Genomic DNA, 16,805 nt, shown 5'->3' on the forward strand with positions numbered 1-16,805 from the left:
AGAGAGGAAGATGTGCAATTAGATCTGCGAATGCTTTTCAATTTAACATCCATGAACATTCAGAGTATCAGAGTATTATCCTTCTCATGGTATAGAGCACAAATACGTTACTATTTAGCTTGAGATGGGTGGAATTAAATCATCGATGAACCATAGGCTGAAATATTAGCAATGCCTAATGTTGCATAAATATTTAATGTTACAGCAATAGTTACATTAATCATCAAAACACTGCTGCCTGTCTCCCATCAATGATATAATTTTACCATTTTAAAGTTTCCCAGTTAGTTAAAATAACTTTTTATTAAAGAGTTTATGGTGTTTATGTTTAGCAACATAAACTGGGTGTAGAGAATCATGTACTCATCTACTGTTTTTGGTACCAACTACTAAATATCGTGACACCCCTAGATACCAGCATCAAAAAGTTGTGAATGATATCAATCTCTACCCCACAGCAATCCCTCTGCTCACTCAGGGTCTACATACTACTATAAAGCAGAGCACGGTGGCGTCTGAAGCAGTCAGCTGCATCTCCTAGCTGGGAGCAGAGATAATCATGAAGGGGAGAAACAGAATGGGGCTTGACTTTAATTTGTTGAAAATCAATTTGGGATAATTACTTTAATTTGGAGACTTGATTTGAGAAGTCAGAGAAATTAGTTTGTCTGAGGAAAAAATGAGTCGTTGTGGAGGTAATTATTTACAATGTGATCACCACAGAAGAGAAAGTTAAAAGGATATAGATGCAAATGTGGAGCCATGAACATTTTGTAAGTACACAAGTGGTAAAAGGAGAGCTGGGAAAGGAACAACCACAAAGAGGCAAATATTTACTTTTTATAGATATTTGTGCCAATCTTCTCAACACTGTGATGTATGCAAATCTGAGAAAATGTAAAAAGAAAAAAAAGAAAAAAGAAAAAGAAAAAAACGAGTGCAGGCAGGAGCACCGTAAAGACTATTAACCAAAAAAACAAAAACACATGGAGGGAGATGATGTAACCAGGCAAAGAAATGCTTACCTAACACCTCTGAAAAGCTTGGTGTTTGCTACTGATTTTTTAAAAGGTTAAAAGCATTTCTGCTGCTCAAATGTGAACCTACATTGTTCAGGGTTATACCTTACTTAACAACCAGTCCTTTTCACTTTTTTCCTCTCTCTCTACAGTCAGCATCAGTCAGTCAAAACTCTCTATTCTCTTACAACATAATGCGTCGTTTCAAGAGCAGTCAGGGAGTTTTTATTCCCATAACTTCTAACCCTGCTGCGACTGATAATTATTTCTACTCATCATTCTCCTCTTCATAGCGTATAGCTTGGCCGATTACATTTTTATCTGTCATTATTAAACAAGTGAATGACTAGAAAGTATAAACTTAAGAGTCTGGGACTGAGTCTGCCAGTGAGTGTCTACGTGCCTGTCTGTCTCCTGGGTGACTGGGCTCCTCTCAAGTGTCAGTCACCGCGGTTAAATAGTGTTTCAAGACTTCAGAAATGTGACAAAACTGTCACTTTATGACAGCCATCAAAATGCCCTGAAAATGGTTGGGAATTCTCAGGCTGCAGCAACCAATACATTTCCTTCTCCGTGCAGACAAGTGGACACACAGGAATGTGGACATGTCGTTATCTGTGCAATCGCAAAGACAAACACGTACAAGTGGGCACACAAATGTGTCAACGTACGTGTTGAGTTACTAAATCCGAGTATTAGTTAGAATACTTTTCACACAAACTTTTACAGTTTTGGTGACTTCTGTATTTCAGTCTTGATTGGTGTCTACAGGTCTGTGTACATAATGGCTCAAAAGCTGCCAGCTGCATAGGGAGCGTCTTATTTATATATTTTCTTCTCTCGTTTTCAGTCTAAAATACTGCTAAAATTTGCACTCGTATCAGAAGCAAAAACAAACAAAAACTAAACTAAACTGTAGTGTCCCAAAACATCTGCAAACGTCTTGAGCCACCCCTCACATCATTATATAAGGGAAATGGGAAATAGGGGCAGCGATTTACTGAAAAGTGCAAACATGCATAATCAATATTTAGTACGACCATTTTTATTCTTACTCTTCAACACAGCCTGAACTCTCTTAGTCAAGCTTTCTTTTCATTTCTTTAAGTAGTCTTCAGGAACATTTCCCCAGGCTTCTTGAAGGACTGTTCTCTGTCAGGATGATCCCACACTGCTTCAATAATGTAGAGGTCTGGCCTCTGGGGAGGCCCATCCATGACTGATAGTGTTCCACTGTATGTTTTTCTATTCAGGATCATCATCATGGTGAAAAGTTGTCCAGTTGCCCACTTGTATAATTTGCCATATGTCAGGCTTTACTACCCATTAACTACCCTTTCTAAAGACGTGGCTTTCAGATAATGATACTTTTATGCCTGCCACTTCTTCTGGCCTCCACTTGTTTTTTGCTGAGATAAGTTTTCAGCTAATAATTTTTGAGAATCATAAAAAACTATATTTTAAAACCTCTCAAACTGTAATATTTAAAGTTTTCATAGATTTGAAATAAAATTTTAAAAAAAATCTCTGCACACATGAACCAAGAGAAAGGTTCCACAACAATTAAAATGCAACTCGTGCATACTGTCTCGATAACCACTACGACACTTATTAAATCACAATGTTTCAGTCTGACTGACTTGATAAAGGTACCTGATGGAGCTAAGTGAGACAGTGTGCGGAGGTTATATTTAAACTGTTATAGATTTTCATTAAGAAATGGGTACAAATGGGTACAGGCTGCTAATAACTGCTTCTTTGCAAAGTTATCTGACTTACCCCTCGAGTTAGGTGCCTGTTTAATGCTTTAATGATTCACAGTTAGTGTTAAGTGGCTTAAGAAACCAAAAAGAAACAAACTAAAAAAAACATTCATCTGAAATTGTACGAGGACTGGACTGAAAATGAATGAAAAAGCATCCAAAGTCCAAAGAAAAACTTTGAAAGACCTATAAAGACCTAGAACTACTGCTCAAGACAACTTATAAAAAAGATGATGATTATTTATTATTATTATCATCATCATTAAAGTTCATTTCCCAGCTGTATTTAATGAAATAGTAATTTGTAACAGCAAGAGTAAAAAGTTAAAGCCCTGATTTTTTTCTAATTCTAAACTTACTTTTAAATTTTGTCATCACAATTGTCCAGTATTAATGTGTGAAAAATGCAAAAATGTGGAAACTCATCATCAACACCCAGGGCAGAACTAATAACCGCTGGTGTATAAAACTGGACAGTAAATTTTACTAATTAAATGTAATTAAAAATGGAAAACATTTTCTACCTGCTGCTAATTGCTACATGAAGTATTGTTCCTGTAATGTTGCTTAGGTAATTTCTTAACTGAACACACAAAGCCTATAGCCAAGTTAAACTACTACTGACAGCAGGGTAACACTACATGGGGTAAAATGTCATTAAATAATTTTATAGACATTAAAACGTTTCTGTTGATCTCTGATAAGTTTGTAGACTTTCTATTGCACTGACCCAGGTCTTGCAATAAGGACAGATATCACACACTAGGTCTGCTTTATCTATACAGAGTTTAAACTGAACTTACTTGTTACAAACTCAATTTTCATATCATAAGAAATTAAAAGCCAGAGAAGCGAACATGCCAGGAACAGGAGAAGATGACAGAAAAGACAAGAATGAAAGATGAGAAAAAAATAAGAAGGCTGGGAGTTGGAAAAAAGAAGTGCCAAGAAAATTGAGACCGTGAGCGAGCAGCAGACAGAGCGAGCACAGAGCGCTGTGCACAAATTGGCCAACAGACTTTTACCAGTGAACTGTCCTGAGCTCCAAATGCATATTTAACCCTGTCATAACTGCACGTCCTCCCTCTAACAGTCTGTCATATAGACACTTAAGAGGACAGAGACTTTCTGAGCCAAAATATCAATGAAGCAGTTCCCAAGAGCAACATGTTCCTTTAGAAAGCAACTGTTGGGTATGGCTTTTCTCTTTTTTTGCCATTTCATATTTTTTGGATCAGTCTACATGTAAAGAGGACCTTTAACAACCTTTAAAATCTGTACTTTATGTTGTCTAAATATCCACTTCCCCTCTAATGTTAACTATAACATTATATAACAATATAATTAAAAAGAGAAAATCTAGTCATCGGATCAGAAAAGCTTCATCCATGGATCAAACCCTCCCTTGGCCCCTTATCCATTCATCTAACATCAGCTATCTGAAACCTGGATCTGCAATTTCACCTTAAAATATATAAACGAGGTCACCCAGTCCTCCTCCTACCACCTAAGGAATATTGTGAGGATATGAATAATACTGACTTCTAGTGACACCCATACTATCAGTCATGCTCTTATTTCCTCTCAGATTACTGTAATTGTCTTTTAACAGCCATCAATCATATTATTCCACTCTTAATGATGGTATACTGGCTGCCTTTGACTTCTAGACATTACCTATTACTTTTTAAGCCCTGTTTGCTGTTGAATGACATTATAGCTCACTCTTATTCTGATGTCACACTTCTGTGTCATCTTACCCAACACTTCCTTTGAAGGAGCCAAACTAAGGCTGAAGCTGGGGTTGTGCGTGTCATCCTGGGAATGCCCCACAGCACCTCCACTCTGCAAAGAGCGTACAAGATCCCTGAGCCGTGTCACTTCTTGTCGGAGAGCCTCCACTTCCTGCTGGCGCTCTTGTTTGGCAATGGCGGTGGGGTTCACTTTGAGGTGGAGAACACGGGTTTTGACTGGATCGTAGTCTCCCTGAGACACAGAGACATAGATCAAACAGCCATCAGTTATAGAGCAGAACATTTTTTATGCACCATCTCATCTTAGCATCCAGGGCGCCTCACATTCCTCACTCACAGCAGTGATCATCACGCTTCAGTTCACCTCGCTGTTGCCAACTCAACAACTCTGTCAGATTTAGTGACTTTTCATATTCTTTTACAGAGCGCTTTTCCCCCTGAAAAATAAGAATGCCTTGTGACAAATGCAGCAGTGTAATGACCAAAGAGTGGAAAGTTGCATTCCCCTGCCTGAGTCTCTTCTCTGTTCGATGAGTGCCCTAGATGAGCAGGCAGCAGCACCCATGAAAAATCTGATTCCTTAAAAATGACTGCCTTTAAGGAACCCGGTGTCCTTCCAGTCATGATCAGCTTTGTAGCTTTGATAAACGAAAACTGGCAGCAATAGCTCTATTAATGCCAAAGAGTTACCACACCAAATATTGACTTAATTTAGCTGAGCCACAATATCAATGATTTCTATCATTAACTTCTTTGTGATAACAAAAATATTGACAGCAACAAGTAAATAACAATAAGAAATTAAAATAAACGGAGAGAATACAAAATATACATTGTGAGAATACAGAATACATTGTGTGCTGTCGGTCCTGCGTGCTGCACAACAACATTCAATATTTAGTATTTACTGCTGTTTACACTTAGCTAGATTAACGTGACGGTGTTGTGTTTAGTATGTTGCTCTGTTTTTTTGCTTGTTTTCTCTTCTCTTTCTCTCAACAGGTGATCCAGGAGATTTTTTTTCTCTCTTCTCTCTCTTTTTAAGAGCCCTTCCTCACTGTCCCTCTTCCCTTCTGATTTTCTTTTCCTTCATCTTTCTTTCTCCCTTTTCTATCCGTCAGTCATGTCTGTCCCGCCTGTAACAACTGAAAATAAAATAAAATAAATAATAACAACAAAGGTCGATCAAATGGACCAATACAGCAAGGCCGTGATGATCCATTTGGCAAAGTAAATCCGTTGGGTATCCTTGTTGGTCTTCAAACAACAATTCTGACGGCTAAAGAACCAAATGGGACAGGCAAAAAAAAAAAAAGAAAAAAGAGAGAGAATACAAAATATAACCAGGCCAAACAAAAGAGAAGACGAAAAGTCCGAAATATTTAATGTACAATAATGATCCTACCGTACTTTTAAATACTGATCATTTGAAAACTACATTAATTAAAAGACTTGTACTCTGCTCTCATCTTGGGATGTCAGATCAGGTCATTACAGTTTTACACTCATTGTAATTATAACGTTCCACACGTTCTAACACGCGGAAACACCCCAAAACACGTTCCTTTGGTGTGAGACCAACATATGCAAGAAAAACCCTGCAAACCTTTTATAACCAATTTCAGTTTGCTATACATGGAGAGAAATGGTTACAACTGATCTCACATTACAGATTGGGAGAGGAGGTTAGCATAAAAAAATACTCGACAGTGTGATCGAAAGCTCTTGACGTTCACGTGAGCTTTCCCTATGAGGAAATAATGTTTTCAGTTATATCAAACAGACACATTAACGAGAAAGTATTCTTTCCCAGTGTTTTCTTCTCACTCTGCAAGGTCTGGCTAAATAAAAGTCGCTTAATGCCAATATAAGGAGAGACACACTCAAACAGGAACGCTCACAACATGTACACACCCCTATCTGAGCTCTTGATTACAGGCTAAATTAGATTCTATATGCCTCCAAGCGACGGTTGCCAAATAAACTACAGAGTAAAAGACAGAAAAGAAGAAAGAGTATATGAGGAAGAGAAACGGTGAAGGACAAATAAAAGAACATGGTAAAAAACAAACGGTGTCCGGGTACCACTGCCTTCAGCGTCGAGAAAGACCAGAGTGGATGAAGCGTACAGAAAAGCTCATAAATAACTCTTTCATGTACTTTATAAGAAACGATTACATTTCTCGAACTGAGTAACAGTAGATGTGTGTACTTAACATCAAGTATTTTTCCACAGCACACACACAGTCACAGCCAAACAAATTGCCCTTTCATTTTCTTCAACTTCAGTCTTTTGAAGTTCTACATCTGTTTACAGAGAGTTTATTTAAAGCTGCATCTGTATGTGCTTTATGATAACCAGAGAGAGAAAATGGAAGGAAGAGACAGATATGTAGATTAGAGTTCGAAAAACGCAGTCAAAAGCTACATGCTGTCAAAAAGCAAAAAAAATAAATTAAAAATCTTCGTCTTTAAAAATTTAGGTCAAGCTAAATTAAATTAGAAAGATTTTGCTGTGGATTCATATTTCACTTTCAGGATGTCTGGACTGAGCTGAAGGGCAACGTTTTAATTTACTGCTCAACAGAATAAAAACAAACTAAACTAAACAAAAAACAAAAGCAAAGTTACTTCTCTTTGCCTTTCAAGCACATTGCTTTCAAAGCAAGCCAAATGGCATAATTATTTTTAATTGGGTTGACTCTCCTCCTATATTGAACTGAAAGTAAAAAAAAAAATGGAAGTCTTTAAAAAGGCATCCATTTGCTTGTCTGAATCTATTTGCCATTTTCACATTTCATAACAAAAGTAATACAGTGAATAAGTGTGATCCACTGATCAAAAAAAAAAACACACACACAAAGGACAATCATCTCCAAAATGAGCAAATGTAATATTACACTTTATTCTGCATCCATGTCTGCATTCAGTAGGAAAAAAGGTGCACCATTTCATTAAAAATTATAAATACGTTTATTGCTGCAAAAACAGAAAACAGCCAAATTGTCTGAGTTTTCAAAGCGAGCTTCTTAATATTACAGTTCTTCAGATTTTGTAAGTTGGTGTGTGTGTGTGTGTGTGTGTGTGTGTGTGTGTGTGTGTGTGTGTGTGTGTGTGTGTGTGTAGACGTATTTACATGCATATTATAGAGCCTGTTCTTCCACACATAATTTACAGTGCAGCAAGGTGGAATGCCATTCTAAGTGCTCGAGGCTACATATCTCTTATTCATAGAACAACAATAACAACACATCTAATACCAGAGTGCAGTCTGTTAAAAAAATAAAAAATAAAAAAAAGAGCAAAAGGCAGGGAGAGAGAGAGCATCGGAGCAAGATCAAATGTATGAGGAAGAAAGAATGAATAAGAGAACAAGACAAGAATACGAGTTTTGGGGGGAGGTTGAAGTCCAAAGAACAGTCTCTGTTCTTTAACAGATGCAGAACAAATTGCGCTGAAACATCCACTTATATACTCAACACAGCACCAACCACAGGGGACACATGAGTCACTGATGGAACAGGTGACACATTAATGATGAGTGTGCATGAATTTGAGAGTGGAGGGTACCATCAACCTTAAACCACACGAACCGATAAAGTGAGGTTGAATGGAAAGACAGCAGAGATGCTGGCGAGACGGGCTTCTTCCACTGAGTGACATTATCAGAAAACAGATTGAAGCTGCTGTCTAGATATTGGCAGGCTAAAGGCTCAGTCCTTTAAAAAAAAAAAAAAATCTGTCCAGAAGATCAGATGCATTTTAAGGACCAGATCAAATTGAACTGTGATGTACACTCACCCCATCCGCCAAGAGTGGAACAAGACTTTATTTGAAATAATTTTAACATTTTTTGAACAAAAAGGGAACAGTTTTCACTTATCCATTTCTATTCTTTTTACTTTTATTTTAGTGTGATTTTAGTGAGAGGAAAATATTAATACTCATTACCCACCATTCACACCTAGAAGCTGCCTGGTACCATTCACTCTCACATCTGCTTGCCAATGGACAAGCACCAGTACACACGACTACTACCCACCCAGGATAGTTTGGAGATTTGACACAAGAATTGGTAACTTGTGTGTCCCATGTTTGCCTCTTTAATTCTTCAGTGACCACTGTTGGGACAATCCCTATTAAAAGATGCAAGTCACTTTGTCTGATAGCTGACATCTCAAAACTCCATCCATCCCTCCCTCCCTGCCTCCTGGGGGCAGGAGTCTAAGCAGAGATCTCTAACCACTTCCAAGAAGCTCTCAAGAGATCTCTTTAGTGTGTGTGTGCCCAGTGGGAGATGCCCTGAACAACTCCAGGTCATATGCCAAAACTACCTCAACCAGCCTCTTTCACGGTGCGAGTAATGACTCAACTCAGACACGTCAGCATTCTCATTTTTCCAGTCACTACCAAGAGCTTTTGACCACACATGAGGGTAGGAAAGTAGACTGAACGGTCAACCAACAGCTTACCGGCCCATGTGGCTCATTCAGTCACATGGGCCACCACAAACTGAATTTCATTAACACGGCACTGACCTATGCCTAACATGTGGACAGCTTTGGTTTTAAGTAAAACAAAGTGCACAAGCACGTAACTTGAGAATAAACAAAAGAGACTTGCTGCTTCTATGGAACAACTGTGTGATGTCAACTGGCAAACAAACACAGCAAGCAGAAACCCTAGTGTGGCCTCCTGTGACACAGGCAGGCTATGAGAAACTCAGAGCAGTTGCTGAATAGGTACTATATCCCTGTCTCAAAGGCAATGAGGGAACTAGGGCTGTATCTTTGTGGAGGTTCCACTCCAATGGTTATTCCTGAATGGGTGAAATTTGTGGATGACGAGCTATCTGCAGCACAGATGTCCTGATAGTGACTTGAAATTGGCTCCCTGTTGTTAAGCAGACATGAAGTGGAGCCTGAAAGCTCAAGACAGAGTTAGGAGAAGTAAAGTCACAGTCTCCGCTAACAATGTTTTGACTGGTAATGGGCTTACCAGCGTAAGGCTTGGACAATCTGGTATTCTTTGATAAAATCCTAAGTTACGGTTAGACACATGAAAAGAACAAACAGCAGATTCTACGTCGTTCTGAAGAGCCAGGAAGCTGCAGATCAAGGGCTCCAAGAACCACAGGTGTCCATGAGGTAACCACCGACAGTGTAGAATATGAAAGTAAATACTGTGACATCACCCATTGTTTTTTAAAGTCCTGTTCTGAAGCCCCAAGATGAGCGTTTACACCGCCCCATCTTGGTTGCAAAATAGCACAGGTTTAAGGCATGTCCTCTCTCCCCATCAGGGCCCTACATCCATATTTTATACTGATTCAGATTCCTTGGTTTCTGTGTCATAATATATTAAGTGTGTATCATTGAGAGCACCTTCACATCTATATCTTCAGCTGGATTTGAGCAGGTCTAAAAAAAACCACCAGGTCTGTGCACAGGCCCACAGCAGTTTTCTATGTAATATTAATATAGGAATGACTGTCAGGCAATGCCATAGGGACCCAGGCCTTAGGGATTCATGGATGAGCAAGAGGAGATGAGGGCCTTGCCTACAAAGCATGAAGGTCTGCAGAGCAGTACCATGTCACATGGAAGACCAAGTTTTACGGGCTCCTCCTTAGTATCAAACCTCCCACATGTAGACAGATCAGTAGAAATGATGCTGTCAGGAATAACTAGAATGCACAATGTCATCTTCTCTTCTGCCACATGTATAAACCAAGTCTTTGCATGACCACTCTTGTGTCTTGCAGCTCTTATTTATTTTGTTACTTAAAAAACTGAACATTGATGGCTTTTCTTGAATTTCTTGATCAAATCTGTTTAAGTTATTTATAACAGGAAATGGCTATAATTCATTTATGTAGCACTTTTCTCATCTTAGTGACCACTCAAAGCACTTTAGACTATAAGAACACACTTAAAAGACTGTTAGAATGTATGGTTATCCTAAATACTATTTATATCACATCAATGTCCAGTAAAGAATCACAATCTCAACAATGTCTTTGGACTATGGGAAGAAGCTGAAGTAGTTGGATGAAACCCATCTGGGCTTAGGGAAAACAGGGAAATGCAACAGAGAACAGATCCAAGCTGAGGTTTGAACCCAGAAACAACTTTTTATGAGATGAAAGTGTAGGCAAGACTGATGTTATATGTGGGAATAATCTGGTGCCAGAACCTTTTTTTAGCACCAGGTTATTGGTGCTTATATCATCAATGTGACCTTTAGTAGGGTTTGTAACAGCAAAGCTTAAACTGTTTTAGTAAATTCATGAAGAATATCAAGAAAATTAGTTGTGAAAGTCTTATAAATGGGCCAAAGGCATTTCTAAATAGATTTCCTGTCCATCTGTCAAAACATCACTGTAAGACCCTATATTCAGTTTAAATTAATAAATAAAAAGGCATTGTTAATGAAGCACCTCAATAAACCAACCCCGCCCACACACACACCAAAAAACAAACAAACAAAAAAAAAAAAATCAAAACAACAAAATACAACTAAACATGTTTCTGTGGCTGTGTATTGCACAACTACACTCGCAGATGTAAGCATATGCACAACACAGAGACTATGTTGATGCAACCTCATGCAATAGCAACAATTATTTCTGTTTAGACACTAGCATGAGAGCAAAGCATAAAGTACAACCCTTCAAATCTACCATTACGACTGCCATGATCTGTGATGTATCAATTAAAGAAAAGAAAAGAAAAAAAACAAAAAGAGAGAGATGAACAAATATTAGCGGACAAACAAGTGAGGGAAACTAAGGAACAGATTCATATTACAGACCACAGATCTTTTTGTTGTTGTCATTAACTAAATTAAAATTACATGGTAATAAACATCATTTTTCCCCATTAAGAATAAAGACCTGAAACCACAAAAGGGCCAACTCGACATGAGACAGAACACACCGGGTGAAACAGTCCTTCATGGATTCTCAGAGCTTCTCTGGAAAAACAATGTTAAAAATAAAACTGAACTGAACGCTGAAGGTTCTTGGAGATGGTTTTGTTAGAACATTTCAGAGCTACTACTGTTACTAAAATAAGGCTTAAGAAAGTCAATGAAATAACAACCAGCACATTCTTTTTAAATCTATACTGAAATATAAAATAGCAAACAAGTTTATGTTTTGCCCCTCTCCATTTCCAAATCAGATGGTCATCTAAAAATCATACAGCTTCTACAGTCACTGTTATGAACGATCCAGCATGTTTGGGGGAAAAACTGGTGCACATAACGTAATCAGTTTATATTTTTGCAGTCATTAATAATGAATGCAGTTCAAAAATAAAGAGATGAAAGCATAGCAGTTCTTATTCTCCCAGTGTGTTCTCTTAAAGGTGGCTCTTTTATCAGTGAGAGAAATCATTAGTTAGCAAGACCAGCAACCACAGAAGGCTGACGTCAGCCAAATTACACAAGAACTGACCTGAATGCAGAAAAGTACTGTCAGGTTTTGATAAAGCAAATTAATTGCAAATTAATCACTGCACCCATTTCCCATTTTTCCAAGCAAAATATGAAAAGAATTAAGGGTACCTGAAAACCGTCACACAGCACTATACTTAAGCAACCTCCGCCAAAGCACAATACTTGCAAAATATGCACAAAAACAAACAAAAAAACAAACTGCTTTTGCTAAAAGGTATAAACAACACATTTTACTTAAGTCAAAATGCATGTCAAGTACAACCAGGCTGTGATTGCACACCAGGAAGAGATATTAGCACCTGGGGATGTGTTATCCAAATGTAAACAAATGACTCAACTAACCATCGCTGAAGCATTTGCTAGTTGCACTCCATATGACAGAAACAGCAAACAGTGGGTGGAGGTTACTAATGCATTTTACTTTGTTTAGTCAATGATATGATGACAGTCCAAACTGTGGAAAAGAAGGGCTTTAAACAACTAATTAAAAAGCTCATCCCAAAATGCAACATCCCAGCTAGCAATTATTTTCTAATTTAAAGTTAATTCTGTAACAATATGGTGCAGCTCCCAAAAAGTTACAAGGTTAAGCCGTGTTATGCAGTTCTGTTACACTTTTACTTCGTTTTCAGAGAAAACATTACCTTGGCTACTTCTGTGCCTACATTTGACTGATGCTGTGTCACTGGATACAATACTGTGTCACTGCTATTGTACAATAATGCTGCTGCTCCTGGCACCTCGTAACAATAGATTCACACTTTGAAGTACGTAGTCTGTCATCAGTGACAGCAGCTCATTGGAAAAGAAGGATGGAAAATACCCTTCATTTTGTTTGCACTAATAAATGCTGCTGCCTGCAAGCTGCAATCACTGATAAAATGTTGCTCGGGACTTTTAGCTATATTGTCATAGATGTCATTATTGCAAATATTCTTGAAATATTATGGTTTAATTCAGAGGCTATAACATCCACCCTCATTGCCTAGTATGTATGTGTCCCTACAGAACACAAGGTGCTCGAGTTTGTTGAAAATGTGCCGAAAAATAAATAAATAAATACAATGTGATATCAGCAATTTTTCCTTTTTTCAGGCACACAAAACAAACAGATTTCCATAACATTTGTTCTCTGTTGTTTAAACAATTATGTAAGTTCTGCCTGACTCTGCTCTCTGCCACCAAAGATGCTGCAGAGTGCCCTCTGGTGGACAAACTATGCAGCATCAAGTCTGTGTAGCTTCTCAGTCATCCAGGTCATGGTAATCTTAGTAGGGGGAAGGAAAAAAAAATATCGACTGGACTTCTTTAAGTTTCTATGCAACATCAACACTCCCGACATTCGCTGAAAAGTGTTTCTCCTATCTCGTTAACTGTTTGAATTTTCATTTATCGACCATTATAAATACCAGCATCAGCAAATGGCGAATCTTGGCCGTTATACTGAAAAAGTTATTAAAACCTAAATGATATGGAATGTACTACAGTCCTTGCAAAAACTGGATTTTGAGGGCCAATTACAGCTGTGCCATTGGGTGATGATCCTGCAAATTGATGCTAACAAGTAAACAACAAGTAACTGATCAATCAAACGTTTTTTAGCTTGTGCTCTCATAAATGCATGAAATCAATGTTTTTATTGTAAAATCTGTCCCACTTTAGATTGCTGTTGAGCATTTAACCAGCACTTGTGCAAGTACATGCACACCCTTCTGTACTTTTCTTTAAGTCCATCAATCAGCATGTCTAAAGAGAGAAAACAGAAGTGTTTAAGTGTTACACTTTAACTTTAGGTTTAATGAAAATGGGCTGGATGTATGTGTCATTTAAAGTCTCTGCTGTGTCCAGAGAGGACAGAATTCGATTCTATTTGCCTTTGTAATAGGCATCTATCGATATCAGCATTGATACTGACCAATATTTATCAACTCTCATCGATGCTTCTGTATTTTTGGTGTAATATAAAGCTTTAACTGGATGCAACACTCCATCACGATCCCTGATGTTTGAATGCAAGTCTTCCAGTTTGTGCAAGTCCTCTGTCGCTAGGGCCTCTTGTCTGATCTGTGTGCAGCTTGGAGTGTTTGCCTAGCAACACTGACTTCACACTCAAAAACACCCTCTAGTCTGAGCCCAACTGCCAACCACACAACACTGTGTCAAACACTTCCACCTGATTTTCTTTCCCATTTATTTAACTCTAGAAGAACATTTTTTTTGTTTTTTTTCTTCTCCAGTTTGCATCATGTTTCTAAATTGAATAAGTAACTATGTTAAATGACTCTGATCTCAATCCTGACTGAAATAACCCAGTATCATTTAATCTTGATTATCAAAATAAAGAAAAAAAATACATGTTTTAAAAAAATAAGTACATAAATATGGTAGAGAGACCCTACAATAATACACAGAAAACCCCAACATTCAAACAACCTCCTATGAGCAAGCACTTGGTGACAGTGAGAAGGATGGTGACTATAATAACTCCGTCGATAGCACTTCTAAAATCAGAATCTCTTTGTATGGCGTTTTTAGAAGGATTATATCTGCTCATACACTGTCATGTGATTCCTAGTTTAAAAAGTTGTTGCTTAGTTTTTAACTAACTGTAAGATAAAAAATTACATTCATTCACTTCTACTGATCTACTCAGAGTTAATTTTAGGTGTTCAATGATCACTATGCTGGTTTCAAGATTTTAAAGGTACAACCACTAGTTTTATAGCTAAATTGCTCAAAAGCAATCTCACTGCACTGGTCATCCAAGCGATCGACACCTGTGTATTTCAGTACGATTTAAATATAAAGGCACTAATAATGGGACTGGCTACGAAAATCTTATATGGAAGTTGATATAATACTAATAAAAAAAATGCAATGTCAGTTTATTTGAGCAATCAATTCTGTTAACTCATCCTTATTCAGCTATTCACTTCTTCTTTCAAATAGTTCTCCATTCAGTCACTCATCTCCTCAGTCAGTCTGATGTAGAGGTCTCTTGGTGTGCATTAGACCATGAAAGAGTCATAAAAATTAGCTCCTAAGAACTGACCTGATCCATTGACTGTGTAACCTTGAAACCCACACACACACACACACACACACACACACACACACACACACACACACACACACACACACACACACACACACACACACACACACCAATTGCCTTAAAGGTGGTGGTCATGCTTGAAAAAACATGGATTTCATTCAACCCACTGCTAAATGGAACCAACACGCTTGCCCACACACGTTTCATTAAAGTGCCCTGTTGGCTTAGTTTGGCACAGTATGAGTGAGGGGAGTTAGAGAAGCTGACTGAGATGAAACGCACACACGCACGCACACACACCATTTTAAAAGAAAAAAACAGGAAAAGACTTAAATAACTTTGGAAGATGAAAGCAGCTGGATTAGATGCACACAGTCAAATGTGTGTGTCTGTGTTTATGTTTCACAAATGTTGTCTACCAATTTAATTTTAGCCAGTGTCATTCGCAGCTAACACTAGGGAGGTCCACGAAATGCTCTGTGTATTGTAATCCTTTCCACCAACAAAGGAAGGATTTCAAATCAGCCACAGGTTGTGCGATTTTTCCATTGGATGCTGCTCAAGTCACACCTGGGTCCAATTATGTTTGAAAAACTGTCAGATATGTGAAACGTTTGTGTGAATCAATCTGTAGTGTCATGCGGGCTCATCTGCTGCCCTTGGGGTTATTAAATTGGTTCCTTTGTGCCAGACGAGTAAATCCATCACAGAAAACAGTTGGAGGGAACTTAAAGCGCCTACCTGTAGGTTGTGCCTCTCCAGTCTCATCTCCAGAATGTTATTCTGCTCCTCCAAACGTTGCCGCTCTCTCTCTAAATCTTCAATTTTCTGTCTGAGAAAAAAGATGCATGCACATACACTGTTTAATAACGCCTAACATGCAAAGATGTGACCATGTATGTCACAGAGTGAACAGGTTAATCTTAGGCGTATAGCTCTGCTCAGGCATGCATGTGAGGCATTAGTGATTTAATCCTTTATATGTATAGTCATGAATTTTTCATTGCAACAAGTTGAGGTCAACCCACCTGAGAATGGTGACCTCTTCTTTGGTCAGTAAAGAGTTGCTGTCAGTAGCAGAGGCCTGCTGCTTCTTTAAAGACTCCAGCTCCAGCTCCGCCTGGGACACAAAGAAAATGATCCTGGTGTACTATCATCAGACCACCTTTGGCCGTGTGCCTGGCAGAAACCTTCTGCCTGCAGATAAATCCTGAAGACTGTATTATAGTGGGCTGCTATCTTTTTGACACAGACATCAAGACAAACAGATATATCCTTTACACACCATTAGCCCACTAACTTATTTTCTGTTTCACAACGTCCTGATCTTTTTACCTCTTACTCGTTTCTATTCCATCTGTCTCATAGTTGTTTTTTTCCCCTCTGATCTTGCTCTCGTCTGTAAAATTATCCCTCATTTCCATTTGCACACCAATTTTCCTCCTTCTCTGACAGCATCTGCCCGTCTCTCGGTGCATCCCCACTCCCAGTCTTCCCAAGACAGATAAGTAATTACTGCTATACCAGACAGGTAGATTTCACGCGTCAATACTCATTGCTATGGCTATGTTGATGTCACCTCGGCAACAAGGAGCCAAGAAAAGAAGGAAGATCATAGAATGAGTAAAGAGGGTGCGTTTCAAGGTTTCAGGTCACACCTGCCAACTCGCTACGTTATCCGGGACTATATTTAAAAGCAGAATACTTCTGTCTGTAAGAGTTTTCTGTCATTTCTAAAATCTTCAATTGAGAA

General features: G+C 38.3%; 1 protein-coding gene across 1 annotated transcript in view; it reads right to left on the reverse strand.

The window, feature by feature from the left end:
• Positions 1-16,805, reverse strand: part of mad1l1 (mitotic arrest deficient 1 like 1) — a 64,456-nt gene that overhangs the window by 20,768 nt on the left and 26,883 nt on the right. The window contains exons 14-16 of the mRNA XM_085355677.1: positions 16,081-16,172; positions 15,794-15,884; positions 4,543-4,768 (exon numbers count right to left, since the gene is read on the reverse strand). Coding sequence (XP_085211803.1) covers positions 4,543-4,768; positions 15,794-15,884; positions 16,081-16,172 — 409 coding nt within the window. The remainder of the gene's footprint in view (positions 1-4,542; positions 4,769-15,793; positions 15,885-16,080; positions 16,173-16,805) is intronic.

The sequence above is a fragment of the Diplotaxodon limnothrissa genome, linkage group LG6 (genome assembly GCF_057381915.1).
Source record: "Diplotaxodon limnothrissa isolate DT_005_m linkage group LG6, D_limnothrissa_male_GT1.1, whole genome shotgun sequence".
NCBI lineage: Eukaryota > Metazoa > Chordata > Actinopteri > Cichliformes > Cichlidae > Diplotaxodon > Diplotaxodon limnothrissa.